Source organism: Coturnix japonica, chromosome 1, assembly GCF_054131305.1.
Source record: "Coturnix japonica strain WE chromosome 1, WE-NBRP24, whole genome shotgun sequence".
NCBI classification, from domain to species: Eukaryota; Metazoa; Chordata; class Aves; order Galliformes; family Phasianidae; genus Coturnix; species Coturnix japonica.
In genome coordinates this window covers 10,781,502-10,797,000 of record NC_140663.1, presented here as the reverse complement: position 1 = coordinate 10,797,000, position 15,499 = coordinate 10,781,502, and the positions used below count along the sequence as shown (strand labels likewise).

The window sequence follows — 15,499 nt, the reverse complement described above, 5'->3', positions numbered from 1 at the left end:
GGAATAATTGCTCAGGTAGTAACTGATTAGCAAAATGAAAAAAAAGTCAGCTTACTCTGTGCAGATGTTGTTTTCCCAAACTGATATTAAAAAGTAATTTGTATGGGACATATAAGCTAGTAAAAAATCTGTTCAGATTGTTTTAATGACTTTTCCCACTTTCTATGCACATAAATCCACAAAATTTATTAGAAGAAGACATATATATTTTTCCCATGGAATAACTGGTAGAACAGTCAAGATTGATTCTAACAGCCCTTGCTTTTTTTGAAAGAATATTAAAGCATTCACAGAGCAAGCTCCAAATTTTGTTTTCTCCTGTTCAGTGCTAGAGTGAGCACAGAATGATGGATGTGCCACACTGTGCGACAATCCGCTTTAAATAATAAAAGATAAAAGCCGTCTCGTATTGCTTTTCATGAGGAGCTGAAAAGGCTGATGTTGTTGTCACACAGGTGGTCTTGTTTTTTGTGGTCTCAGCTGCAGAGTTGGAAGCACCCCAACAGAGTGTTCAAATGAAAATCCCCGTGTGGAGTCTGCAGAATTTTCCCCATTTTCTGCCCTGTCTTTGGCTCACTTTTGCTTAGAAAATGTAGCAAAGAGAGAACAAGATGTGGCATTTTCCTGCTTCCTGATGTTATAAGCAATACCAGGCTGAGTTCCCAGAGATGTTCTTTCAGGTTCTCCATTCTCTTCTTCAAACACTGAAAGAATATACCTCAAAGCTTTGGAAAACACTGTGTGAAAAATCCAGCTATGAAATATGCAGTTATTCCTCTTCACTGGAGAAGAAATGATCTGTGCAATGCCAAATTTAGCTGGATCTACACAAAGTACCTCAAAACCTTTGCGTTTGTCTATCTTGCAGTAGTCAAAACTTTTCCTAATTATCTTGGGAAGCTTCTTCAGCTTGTGGGATTGTAGGGACAACCTTCCTCCTTTTGCATTACTAGATATTTGCAGTTTCTTTATAATTGATTCTAGGATGCCAAAATATTGAATAATTTGTACATATATTCAAACTTTCAAGAAGCATAAAGGCAGCTCACAGCATTAGTGTCTATTGCAAAATGAACCAACTTCTTCCACTTATGACAAATCAAGTAATTACTTATCTTTTCAATGTCAACAGTGGAATGTGATTGTGCCACTGGTTTATATGATGGAACTGACTCTTGGACAAAAGCAGCAGAGAACTACTTTGAAAACTGCAGGTAGTTTGTTCACCAAGATGATGGCTACCATATCTGCTACAGGGCATATTTAGAAGCACATATGACTTTATTCTCCTTTTTCATTTTCCATGTTTGAATTTGCTTCTTATCCACTATGTGCTCTCATTTCATGGCTAAGTAGTTTCCATAATAGCTATAAATTCTACAAGCAAAACACAAATTAAACAAAATATTTATCAGGATTTTATTACCAGGTATGAGATTACTTTTAATGCATAAGGAAAAGGATGATGACATTTATGGCAATAAAGACCGTGTTGTAGAGAAAAAGGTAATTTTCACCCATCATTTGAGAGTAAGCATGCAAAATGGGGGGATTAGGAAGATCGTGACAGAGCATAATCTGAAACTGAAGTTTGGGTTTTACAACTCATCCATGTTAATCTCTCTTTTGATACTGAATTCCTTTGTCACACTTGTTAATTATTTGACTTTATGTTTCAGTTTATCTCAATACAAATAGAATATATTCACAAGCATGCAATAAAATTTATGAAATAGACATCTAAAATGTGATAGATCTCACCTAGTTTTAATGTCTGTGATGTCTAGATCCAAGATGATCTTCTGAACTCTTAACTAATGCTAAAAATATGAGCTCATAATGTGTGGTCTGAATTACCCTACCATTCTGCTCTGTAGAATTCTGTTATGTCTTAGAAATGTCTCTTTCTTGGCACTGAGCATACAATACTGCAGGTCTCTCTGAAAATAATGCCTCCTATTTATTTCTATGGAAACTACAACAGAAGCAGTGAGCACAGTAACACTCTTCGAAGGAGAAAATTCTCAGCTACAGAAAACTGTTTTTCAACACACTCACCACCATTAACTGTGCATTTTTGCCAGTGATAAACAACAGCCTGCACTTTGCACTTATGAAAATCCACACCAGCAAAGGTGCCCCATCGTTGCTGTCACCACTGATGAAATGCAGAGCATCCACCATAACCATTCAGGAAGAGTCAATCAATGTCAGTGGGTGCAGTTTTATCTGCACAAAGTAATTCAGTTATGCATCTTTGCTTCATATACACCACCATGCCAGATGCCATTTTGTCAGACTGCCCTCTGCTGCCATCTGTCACATGGTAACAAAATATAAGGGAATATTGGTGGGAAGGTTCAGTCACTTCTGCAATATCTCCATCTACTTCTGACATTGTGGACAACATAATAAAACAGGAGGCATTACTTTCAGAGCAGCCCATGTACATCTTGCAGGCATTTATGAAATGAATCCCAGCCAGGCTGTGTTGAAAAGGAGAAACTGTTACTGTAATTATGTGCGTGTTCCTGTGATTTTGTGTTCAAGCTGTTTGAATGTATTCAAAATACTTCCCCACTTTGGGATGGCAATTTGTAGCTTCAGCAATATTATTCCCTTTAATAGAGTCATTATCTATAATTTTCCAGGTCATAGGGAGATGTTAAAAATACCTTTCACGGCTTGATCTAATGAGATTCAAGAGGTGACTGGAACTACAAAAGCCACAGTCATGACATTTGAGATAACTTCATAGATGTAAGTCTTTCTTTTGGAAAGCATCCTTATGCTTACAAATATTTTTAAAGCGGTCTACTCCAGCAGCATTTTCTCCTTCTAAGGTGCTGAGCAGCCAGTGTAACTAGAAGCAAACTATGTTGAAGTTTCTCTATAGTGTCAGTACCATTGTTTTGAAAAATTTTATGTGGATTCTGCTTCTTTGAGAAACTTAGTGCCTTATGCTGAAAAATCCATACTCCTTTTGAAGAACCAAACCACAAAGACAAAAGGCAAGGAAAGTTTCTTTTTGTTCTGTGTTACCTGACTGCACAGCAGGAGAGCTGAAACGAGCATTTCAAAGTGTCTCAGTACTTGTTTTATAGGAAATGCAGGGTTTGGAGCACAGGCAGAAACTGCTGCTCCTTTTCTGGAGGGGAAAGGAATAGGAGGCTGTGGGTGGGCTGTCCGTGTGGGAGCAGGGAAGTGGTGGAGGAGAGAAAACAGAGTTAAGAACTTCTGTATTTGGAGTATAAACGAGATGGAAACTTTTTTTTTTTAAGTGGAGCATGTCTGTCTTCTTTACTAGGGATGACTGTGGCAGCAAAATGGGTGAATGGGCACAAAGGAAGTGAGAGCTGAGATGTTTTGCACTGCACCATCTAACTCTTAAGGTTCCTTTCTGCCCTGTAGGCTACTCAGCCTCAGGCTAGGTTCTCCTTCATTCCTGGGAACTTTGAGAAATGGTTTGTGGGGAGGCATAAATCCTATTAGACTGACACATCTGGAGGTAAATGCTTTTGTGTTTGCAAGCCCTGAAATAGAGGCAGCTGCTTGGAGGCTAAGTGCAGGCTGAGAGCAATTGTTAGTTGGACAGAGAAGCATCTTAGGAGGTGGTACACAGAAGGAAGCATTTCAGTCTTGCTCTTTAAAAATAGCAAGTACTTATCCCTTCACATGGTATCCAGCTATGAGCATTTGTTTGACTTCAGACAGTAAAGCCAGGACAGTCCTTTGCTCAAAAGAAATTTGAAAGAGCTGCTTCCTCTGTGACAGTTCACTGCATAATGCCTATGGCTGGGGGGCAAAGGACTCCTTTCAGAATTCCCACTCTGCTGAGTTTTTGAGATGAGACATAAATTCACATTTCTCACAACTCATGCAAGTATTCCTAACTGTTAGAGTACTAGATATTCTAAGTCAGTGCTCTCTCCCACCTTTAGGTGGAAATCGTTCCATTTTATATAAATGATAATCTTCTAGACGAGGCATTTGAGCTGCACTTTTTCCCTTGAGAATGTCATAAACCTCCAAACTGCAGAGCCAAATGCACTCCCAATGACTACTTAATTATCCATTTGTAATGAAAAAAGCATTGAAGGAGAAATCAAGAGAGACTTTCACAGAACACTTGAGCAGCTCTATAGCCAGGGGCACTTTCCCCAGAGGTGAGAATTGCAATCAGGTGCTACTGTCCTAAGCAGGCAGAGATTTCCAAATCTTCCACAGGTGCCAATTCTCTGCGGGATAAAACAGACCGTTTCTTCTAAGAAGTTTCTTTCTTGTCTGTTTTCAGTGGACGAGGTTAAAGAATCCTCACTGACAGGGCCATACAGATTGGTCAGGGAAGGCACTTAGGAGAATGTGAGGCTGGTGGCACTGTGGCCTTGTTTTTGGTGCACTGGGACAGAATGTATGGCAGAACAATGCCAAAGTGACGTCAGGCGCACTTGCAAGTGTTGGCAATGAAAGTGTCATTTTGATACTGAAGTCCTTATATTTAACCACACCTTGGTTAGCTTGAAAATCCGTTCCAAATCTCAAATAGAGTCTTTGTGCTTCAATCTGCACTTTGTGAAGTATCTTTTTCAGAATACAGTGCATTTGTTTCACTTTACAGGAGGCATCGGTGAACTATTATACTTGATACTTTGATATATTTGTTACTTTGCTAGTTGTTGAAAATTTCAGCATAGAGGATTTTCTGTGTTTCCTAGGATCGTGTGTTTGTTAGTGATAATGCCTAAATGACAATTGTATCTTTCTGTATGAATCTGAATACAGAATATATAAACCTATCAATTAGTTACACATTTTCTTGGAAATGGTTCGCAGTGGTAACACAGAACTCAGACTACACATATGGTTGTGATAATAAGAAGTTAACAGTATAGAACTGGAATGGATCAGAACTCACTAACAAACCACTTATATCATTATTATGTTATATCATCAAAGTTATTCTGAAGAAGTACCAATTCTGCCTTCCCTCCTCAAATCATTTTATTTACATATACATCTCAGTGTTTTCCCAAAATACATATTCATTTATTTTTAAAATTGTATATATTTTATACCTGTTTCCACCTGTGATACATCTAAGTAGGCTTTATCTGGTATTTTAGTTAAGGGAGTGTTTACTTCCAAACACTAGAAAGCTAACGTGGTTGTGCTAGATGCTTCATGTGATGATATTATCTAACCCGGAGCACAGACTTCAGCTCTCAGGTAGGGCCGTTTGTGTTTCTGGAAATAAATGGCAATGTTAATAGTATCTTTTAAACTTATGTATATATGTATACTGCCTACACTGTACACAGTTAGGCTTAGTTTTGCATAATTTGTCTTTTAAAATCTTTCAGATGCTGACAACCTGAAAGCCCTGTCTTTTCCTATAGATGGACAAAAAACCATCATGCTATATCTGCAACACAGTGTTCATATAATCATAGAATCAGAATAGCCTGGGTTGAAAAGGACATCAAAGATAACCTGGTTTCAACCCCCTGCTATGTGCAGGGTTCCCACCAGGCTGCCCAGAGCCACATCTAGCCTGGCCTTGAATGCATCCAGGAATGGAGCATCCACAGCCTCCTTGGGCAACCTGTTCCAGTGATTCACCACCCTCTGTGTGAAAACCTTCCTCCTAGTATCTAACCAAAACCTCCCCAGTCTCGGTTTAAGACCATCCCCCCTTGTCCTATCACTATCCACCCTTGTAAACAGCTGTTCCCCCTCCTGTTTATACACTCCCTTCAAGTACTGGAAGGCCACAATGAGGTCTGCATGGAGCCTTCTCTTCTCCAAGCTAAACAAGCCCAGTTCCCTCAGCCTTTCTTCACAGGAGAGGTCCTCTGATCATCTGGGTTCAATTTGTATTATATTACTATGCATTATTTTTTTCCTGACTTTTACACAGAATTTAGACACATAACAAGGAAAGTCAAGAAGAAATAACTCACAGGCTGTCCAGGCTCATCTCCTCCAAGGATCCTGAAACCAAAACCAGACTCCATTCTTCGAAGGTGAACATCCAACTCCTTGTAATCAGGACCTGGTTTAAAGGGAAATTCCACTGAACAAATCATTTTGTTTTGTTTTGTTGTTTTTTTTTCCTAGAAAATTTTTACCATCTTCCCTCCCCTTTTCTGTTGATTGCACATGACTAATGGCAGCCTGGTTAGAGCTGGTGGAAACAAATGGGACACAATGTGTTGTACACAGACAAGGAAGAGACACTTGAAAATGTAGGTGCCCTACAGAGTGATTATGTTCAATAAAATACATTAAACCCAAGCTACAACACATTCATAGGTGAACACTACTGGAAAAGTATTTCCAAAATAGAAGTTATAAAGGTGCCTTCTTCCTAAGACTGACTGCATAATATTTTTCTGTTCAGCCACCTCTGGCATTTAGTCAGTGTTTTCCTTGTAGTTTGTTAAAACCTAAAGGAAATAAACTGAAATGGGAGATAAAGATACATAGAAAAATTATCAGTCCAACTTACAAAAGATGAATAATCATTACAGGCCATTTTAGTTCCACACACACAGAAACCAGTATTTCTTTAAATATAATGTAGCTTTTAAGCAATCCACATGCAGGTATTACCTTCAATAAAGAATTTTCATGAAAGCTATCATTGTAAGCCTCCGAGTCTTAACGTTTAAACTGAAAACCATTTTCTTTTGAAAGTATCCCTAGCTTTATTTGAACAAGCAAATTGTTTTGGGTCTTAATGCCCTCTAATACAAAAGAGAACTTTTAAATAAAATTTCAAATAGTATAAAATGGAAACGTAAGTTGTTGAAGGATTAGGAAACTGTTTGTTTTGACTATCACTTTGAATAATCAGAAATACTTTGAGCTCATCAGCAAAAGCAGGACAAGCTATGAGCACAAATTTTACTCTAATCTATAAATAGTGACAGCTTTTGTTGCATGTCAGATTGTTGCCAACCCCAAAAGACAATAAAGGTTGAGTAGGTTTATTTCAGCAAACTGTTCCTAATGTCTCCAGTCATGCCGTGTTTCCTCAGAGGGGTGGGACTACAGATGGCTGAAATACTGTGCTTCAGCCACTCTCATTTACTATCTCCAAAGAGCATGAGTGGACATTTCACAAACTGCAGTGTTGGACAGATCCCAGATCCAGTATGGAATTAAAACTGATTTGGTTTATTCAGATCATGCAAAGGCAGACATAGAACTACATGCAGTGTCTCTATACTATGATCATGCCATAAAAATCCTCTCCAGAAAGCAGCGTGGTACATTGCTCCAGCAATGTATGTTGCTAGGAATGAGACTGAATCAGACCCAAATGCTTCAGCTGGTAAAATGCACGTATTATTGCTATAAAACAAACAAACATACTTTTCATATATTTAAAGAGAAACCCAAGCAGATTGTAGCAGCTTATTATTCTGACTTTCTTTCAACTCATTTGATGTTTCTCAGGAGTAAATAAGAGAACATATGAAGCATGTATGTTAATTTAACACAAAGGTTGTTCAAAAGTTGTGAGAGCTAAAGGAATTTTCAGATGAAAGCAATACTCCATCCTTACCCAACTTGCTTATACAGCAAAGAACACAGCTTATTATTAGGGAGATGACCTTGCAGATAGACACAGTAGGATCTAACAGTAGGTCTTAATGTCAAAGGCACAGCTTCCAGCAGTTGGCTACAAATTAAGCACTACCTTTTTTTGGTGCACACATGAGTGGATATGCAGAGTTGGGAATACATTAAGAAAGTATAAGAAAGGCTAGTTGTGAAAAGTACGTGCTCTGGCACACAGACAAAGGATTCACCCAAACACATACATTTACAATGCTGATCAAAACCAATGTCAGCATCACACTCCAAAATAAGAGGCAATAATTTTTTAAAACAAGTCTATTTTTCTACTTGTCTAGAATGGACCAGGTAAGATAGGTTGGCCATGAAAAGGTATGAGGAGATATTCTTCTTTTCTGAGTTCTAACACAGTTTAGGATTAACTAACTGTAGCCATACCCTTTCTCAGAAGAACCTTTGTTTCCAAAGAGGTGAAAGTCATAGGAAAGAGAAACTCAGGAAAGTGAGTTGCCTTTAAAAATAATGCTCTTTTTTGTCCCATTTAGCAGTAGAAATGGAGTGGAAGGAACTATCTAGCCCATCATCAGGTCCAGCTCCCTGCTATAACTTTTTTTTTTTTTTTTTTTTTTTTGTAAGCTAACAGCACATAAACTTTTCTAGTGGAGATATAATGAGATATATATGTACTTAGGTCATTAATAAAAATGAATCAGAAGAGTTACTGCAAGGCTTTCTACTCATATTATCCCGTCAGTTCAGAAATTACAATTTTAGTACAACTGCTTATCCACTTTCTAGAAATTCCTATTTATACTGTGTTAAGCTCTGTCTTCTCCAGGCTAACATGGAAGTGCCTCAGTTACAAGTGGCATTCAGTAAAATGTCTAATTGAAACCTAGATTGATGAAACATGCATCATTAGTTTGGTACAAAAAATCAGGTTACTCTGTTGCAAACAACCCCTAGCTTTTTGCATTACGTCTCAGCCTACCACCATGCTGGTAGTTAATTCTCTTTAACTGAAAATATGCTGTAAAGTCTTGCTGATGATTAAATATTTTTTTTCTCCAAATGCAAAGCTACATGATTTGTTCAATATGATGTGTTCTTACTACAGCAGCATAGTCCTTGTAGATTTACTAAAAATATCCACTATCATATGCTAGCTATTTCAATATTCAATATTCCTAAATGTACAGTGGTCAAGTACTCTTAACTGTATGAATGATTACATTTTTTCCAATATATCTTTAGTGCTTCCTTCTCTATGATTCTGGCATTTTTTGTCATCACAATCAACATTTGCCTTTTCTTGCTGGAGCTGATTTTCAATTGATCATACTCACAAAGAAAATTACTTATACTCAAAGTAAAACGACACTTCTGGGCTTTGCAGTATACAGAAAACTGTTGGTTAATATATCTTTATTATGGAACCTCATGATTTGTGCCAGACTGGAAGAAACGAACAGGTTTGCAGTCATAGGAATCAAGCTGAGCCTAAATTAGTACAGCCTTTTACAGTCTTTTTCTTCCACCCAATGTAAATTGTCTGAATATCCTATGTCCTACCTGATTCACTGTAAAGAGACTTTTAGCTTGAAGTCAGTTTTACTGAATTTATAATACAAGTATCTTGTGCGAGAATAATTTTCCCTTCCCTCCTTTACTTTTCTGCATGTGTGATCTGGAAAAATAACTTTAGGTTTTCCTGTTAGTAAATTTATTGCCTTTTCATAATTATAGAATCTTGCTTATTTCTTTTCTGTTGTGTGAAAGAATATTCTTTAAATTAATCATTTGGCCTAGAAGAGACAAAACCAATTTTCTCTACTACATTACTAAACCAGCTGGCTCCCCATGAATTTAAGAGTGGTATTGGAAAAGCTGCAATCTAATGATTGCTGCACAATGAGGATGATAAGGAGCATAGAGAATTTCTGATTTTTGGTTCCTGGCAGAGACTTTGCTTCAAATGTAAAGGCACCAGAACAGATTACCATTGAATAACAGTGAGATCTTGTAGGTACAGATGTGATTATCAGCTCCCAGGTAAATTTCTGTACTGTACTCACTTGAATTCCACTGTGGATTACACATTGATAAGTGTACTTGAAATTGTTTCTAAAATGTGTGTAGAGAAAATATATTTTTGACAATGATTAATTCATTTTCTGTATGAGTCAAGTTGCACAAATGCCAAATGATTTTTACAGTGATAAAGATGGCATTTGAAGCTATGCTGTAAGTGTTGAGAAGAATTTTCTTTTTTAAATTAAAACTCATCTACAACACTGCAATTAAAGCAGACAAAGAGCTTGGTTGTGGTAATTTAATAGTCTTTCTGGATGTTTTCTCTTCATATTTATAGAGAGGAAAAGCTAGTAAATATAGATGTCATTATAAAAACAACTAAAGTTTGCAAAAAAAAAATAAAATAAAAACATTCAAACCTATTCAACCCGTAAACTTTACTGCAGTATGCAAAATCAGCCCCAAATCATATTTAATTTAGGAGACCTGTTCAAGCCGTGTAGGGCTAAAATAGACTTCAGAGGGACTGTCAAAACAGCCTTCTTTATATAGTTACCTTGTTTTAACTGTTCACTTAAGATTACATCAGGAAATGAAACACTGCTGTTTGTCAGTCACATCCATTGCCACTGTACAAGACTGATGTTGATTCAAAAACCAGAAAAAATGGTTTTTTTTTGAAAGATTTTGCTTTTCACAGAATAAAATATAAGTCCGGTAGAAAGAAATGTTTGGCTCTTCATAATAAATCAATTCTGTTCTTTAGCAAATGATAGATTTAATTTCATTTTTTATATAAAATAATGCTTAAGATAAATTTTGGACACAAGCTATAGATAATTATTAAGTTAAAGGGTGAACACTAGCATGCAAAATCAGATGTAAAACACTAAAACGTACACAAAGACTTGCTGAGGAAAAATAAATGCTCCTTCTTGCTCAATATACAAACCCACTGCATAAAAAGATTAAGACTTAGCATTCTACAACACTGAAAAACTCATACAAAGATAAAATGGTGACTGGTCAGCCATGACTGGCTACAGTCTAGAGAAATGATTAAAGAAAGAAGAATTACTCAAACATAAAATGAAGGACAATTAGTTTACAGGACAATGAAGACTGAATAATACTTGCCAGAGGAATCCACTCGAAAACCAGTCCTGGGCAGCACTTGTTCTGAATAGGAAAATGGGGAATCAAAGATGAAATAAATTTCTCAATTTATTTAAAGATGCAGCATCACTTTCTCTGCTGTATTTTGAATTACAAAAGGGCAATTTCCAATTTTTATTGCATATCTTTTTTTCTTTCCTTCCTTCCTGACTTTATAGACTTCATAGATAGAACATGTATATGTTCCTGCTACATGTAGACCTCCCTGACTATTTCTAAGTAAAGTGAAAGAGACAGCATGATGATAGTATTCTTTTAACAGAAGATTGTTTATGATGAAGATAAAACTGTTAATGCATTTATAATTATGGAAGTTAGTGTCAATATCTGTGCTTATTCAAGCACAGCAATAAAATGAAATGTTTAGTGGCTGTGTTTAGATGATACTATCATTGCTTCTATTCAACTCAACTACAAACTCTTTTATCATCATGAAGAATAAGATTTTTCCAGGGGCCAACAAAAACAAATGGTTGTATGTAAAGGCAAATACAGGTGAATTCACTTTTCATGCAGGAAGTTTCAAGGTAGCTGCATTTTGCATGCAGGGCACTAATCATTACTTTGTTTTCACATACAGCTACCTTGCTGGCATTAGAGGAGTCAGGAACAAATCCATAGCTAAACTCACTGCTACATTTGTTCTGATGATTTTGACATGCTGTAGCAGACTTTGTGTTATAATCCCTTCAGTATTCAGATTGAAACACAAAGCATCTTATGCCAGAAGTTATTTGCATTGGCCTACTGAGAGTAAACAAGTAAATAAAGCACTAGCAGGTCAATGTGACTCTAAACAAAAATATAATTACCAGTCACATTATCTCCAAAATATAGATGCCACCAATTGCCTTATTTCTTTATTTTTTTATTAAACCTATTTATATGACTGACACGACTTGCTCATGGCTTCTGTTTCAGAAGACCAATACCTTGCTTGCCTAGGTATTGTGACTAGAGAATCGAGTGGACAGAAACACCCCTTTGATTATTGTGCTCCAATTATATTTGCGTTTACCTGTTGTCTCATAAGTTGTGTCATGTGGGCCACAATGTTTTAGTTTCTAGGTGGCTGAATGTCTTTAATTCAGAGGTGAAAGATAGTTCCTTCACATGTTTTAGATTTTGTAAACTGATTTGAGATATCTCAAATGAGAGATGCTATCTAAATGTAAATTATTCTATCAGTACAACTCTTGAAAACCAGCACCTTGGACACAGATGCTGCTCTACCACAAACTTGGAGAAATGATTCTTTTTACTCTCATCTTTTCAGTGATTTTAATGTACAGAAAGCAATTTCGTCTTGATAGTCTCAAGCTGAGCAGCCAACCCTTTTCTGTTGGTCAACCAGCTAGAATTACTCTTATGAGCTGCTATAAGATTGGTTAATTCTGTTTCTGGTTCTGTAGCCATGCACTCTAATATCCCTTAGAATTGTCTTCAAGAAGCAAAGTGAAAGAAGAAAAAATGTGCTCAAATTGTGAAAAATCGGGGAACAACTTGTTAAGATAATAGCATTTTTTTTTTTAATTTTTTTTTTTTTGGTGTGTAAGTTACCAGCATCTTTTAGTAAATTCCTGATTGCACTCAAGCAAAAGTATCTGTCGATAAGCTAGTTTCCTTCAGAGCTGCTGTCATTAAGTCTTACCTGGCTTTTGATCCAGTATGGGTATCTTTTCTCTGGAGAATCTCATATAGAATGTCGTAGTATTATTTGTCATTACTACTCATAATCTACCATTCAACATCTAGCATTTGTTGTTGATGCTATTTAGAAATTCATAAATATGATACTTGTTATTTTGCTATGCCGAGCTGTTGAATCAAGTCTAAAAGTTCCTAAACTTATGACTGCCAGAAAGATAAATCAAAATGCAGACCTTCATTTTTTTGTAAATACAGCAAAGCTGTATTCCTATTAGGAGGAATTAGCTACCAGCAGTAGGGTCTAGGATCTTTGTAATTCTTTCTGGCACTTCGAAAAATAGAACATCATCTTTAAGTGTCTAGGCTCATGTGATAGGCAAGCTGTTAGCAACTTGTAGAACACATCAAAAGAGGGATGAGATCCGAAGAATATTTAACATAAAATTAGAAGTTTTAGTAGAAATATCTGCCCATGTCAAATGCAGGTTATAGGTAGTTCTTTGCAAAACTCATGTAACTCCAGGCTCAAAGACTCTAGAAACAGTTTCCAAGAGAGGGACCACAGCCAGGTGGAATGCATACCATTTCTACAAGTCCTGATGCCTTCTATCTGATAAGAACAAACTGAGCTGGTAATTTTACCAAATGCTGACAGACTCTGGCAAGATCTTTTTTTATAAAAACCGTGAATTACTTTTTATAGGCAACTAACCTTTATGCATGGCAGTTCAAAACTTTCCATGTACTACTTCCTGTTCTGACAGTAAGTGCATTTTGGCATTTTCCAATATTATTTGACTACATTAAACTTCCTGTCCCACTTCTCGGGAAATGTGGCAGCAGAAGGAATGTTTGGAGAGTGCATCATAAAGAGACCAGGCTGCCCACCACCAAAACTATGAACAGACCTTTAAAGTGCATGCAGACGGCACTGCAAATTTAGAATGCATTATAATTTGTTCAAGTCTTAATGAGGGAGATGCAAGGGGGAAGATGAGGGAGGCTGTGTAGAGGATTCACCACTATGAGAAGATCCTCTCCAGTGTCCTCCCTGTCCACACCTTACATCTTTTAGTTCTGTAAAACTGAAACAGTAATGAGAAGAACGACTTCTTTTTTTATAAAAAGTCTCAAGAAATCACTGTTATGGCACCTGCATTAACTGATGTTTTCTTCTCCTTTGCCTTTTTGTGTTTCTTGTAGATGTCATCTCAATAGATTAAAAAACACAGCATCTGTGCAGGCTGAAGCAGACATCAAAACATTTCTGAAAGGAGTCTGCCTATCTCCAAGTGATCCAGTTCTGGTAATCTCAAGGGACAGTCTTAGACAATAGGAACCTCCAGTAACATCCTACACACAGAGCCTGTCCTTCCCATGCTAACATGTCTTTTCCTTTCCTCTTTCCTTCATAGCAGCAGTTGAACATGTATATGAATGCTGCAGAGCCCTCCTTGCTGTTGCATGGAGAAGGTGCATCTGGAAGAGCAAAAGAGGAGGTGTTTTTGTTGGGACAGACTGTTGCAGCAGCAGCAGCTCCATGTGCTGTTTTATTGGCGATACTTTGCATGCTGAAGTAGATGGCAGTGCAAAAGGAAGCTCTGAATTGTGAGGCTCTTTGCTGCTTGTATGGCCATCTCCTGCTTTACCTCAGCCCATCTGCTCCATGTTGGATTCACCTGCTCTAAATGGTTCTTGAAAACTCCTACTTACTATGCTTTTACTATGGCTCTACAGGCTCTCTAAGAAATCTCTAGAAGCACTTAAAAATATCCTTACATCTAGAGTTGCTTTCACAGTCTTTATCAAATGTAGCATGCTGCTGTTTTACCCCACTACTTCTTAACTGTGTAGACAAGGAGAACTTTTTACTGCTCTTTTCTTGTGCAGAAACTTTTACATTCCAAGATTTCTTCTAGACATTCCTTTTTCATGGGCTAATCCAGTTCTCTCAATAAACCGGATAAAAAAGAAATGGAGATTCAGACCTGCAAGCTCAAAGAGTGGCTAAAATGCCAGTCACCTTTGAGATTACTTCTCAGTCACTTCTAGGTAAGGAGGAGGGAATTCACAATAAATACAAAATGTTTGACTGCTTGATTTGTTCAGTTCTACTTTGTTCTCCTTATAGAAAGTGGTTAAGAGCTGCTTCCATTCTCTTTAGAGTTGGTTATCTCTCCTGAACCAAATGTCTCACATTCCTGTTATCAATCAGCCAAAAGGAGGTGATAACAAAGTTACTAATTTGATAAGGTCTTGTTTCTAGAGGAAGGAAGATTTGTAGTATCTTTTATTAGACCAACTGCTATACTGGAAATAAAAGACAAGGTGTTGGCTGTAGAATTGCCTCTATTAGAAGTCATTTCTAATCTTCCTAGATCTTATCTTTAAGCAAGGAGAAATACGATCTTTCCTCACAGCTAACTCCAAGTCATGCACACAGTTATATAAGGAATTCTTTTTCTCTAGAGGATCACAGGACACACTGGTTTGGAAAGATTTGCGGTACACCAAGATTTTGTCCATATCAGATGAAGGGTAAGTTTGTTATTATAAGACAGGATAGTAAGAACCTTGTAGGTCAGGACTATTGTTTAATTTAAAACAATTTACAGAATCTCCATGCATTTTAAGGATTCACAGTTTTAAACTGAAATCTGCAAAGTATTTATGAAAATGAAATAAACTATAAATTAGACACATTCCTGAAATGGAAGTGATGTTTCAGCTTCTCAGTTTTACCTTTGCTTCAGGTAAAGGAGAGTTGCAGATGAACAGGATGAATATGATCACATAATGATGCCCTTTCTAAATGTGGGCAAAGAGCAGACTGAAGCTGCACAAAAGGTGATGCTGTTCCCATTGGTCTCATGCCCTGCTCTGCAGGAGATGATAATCTGTGACCAGTTTCCAATGCATGCAAGTCAGTTGTTTTACATAAGTTAGTACTTTGACTTCTAATGTACATCCTATCACTTTAGAGATGAAAATCTATTTGTACGCCTCTTAGTAAACTGTGAGTTGTTTGTGAGAAAGGAATACTGCATCTTTAATA

The 15,499-nt window shown here is 37.0% G+C and overlaps 1 protein-coding gene across 22 annotated transcripts in view; it reads right to left on the bottom strand.

Annotated features, from left to right (window-relative positions):
- The window catches only part of MAGI2 (membrane associated guanylate kinase, WW and PDZ domain containing 2), a 679,299-nt gene that overhangs the window by 65,199 nt on the left and 598,601 nt on the right, over positions 1–15,499 (bottom strand). For 17 of the 22 annotated variants that reach the window (XM_085512814.1, XM_085512758.1, XM_085512827.1 and 14 more), the window contains 2 exons: positions 10,759–10,797; positions 5,961–6,055 (listed from right to left, as the gene is read on the bottom strand). In XM_085512814.1, coding sequence (XP_085368940.1) covers positions 5,961–6,055; positions 10,759–10,797 — 134 coding nt within the window. The remainder of the gene's footprint in view (positions 1–5,960; positions 6,056–10,758; positions 10,798–15,499) is intronic. The other 5 variants (XM_032442295.2, XM_032442300.2, XM_032442296.2 and 2 more) reach the window with 1 other exon arrangement.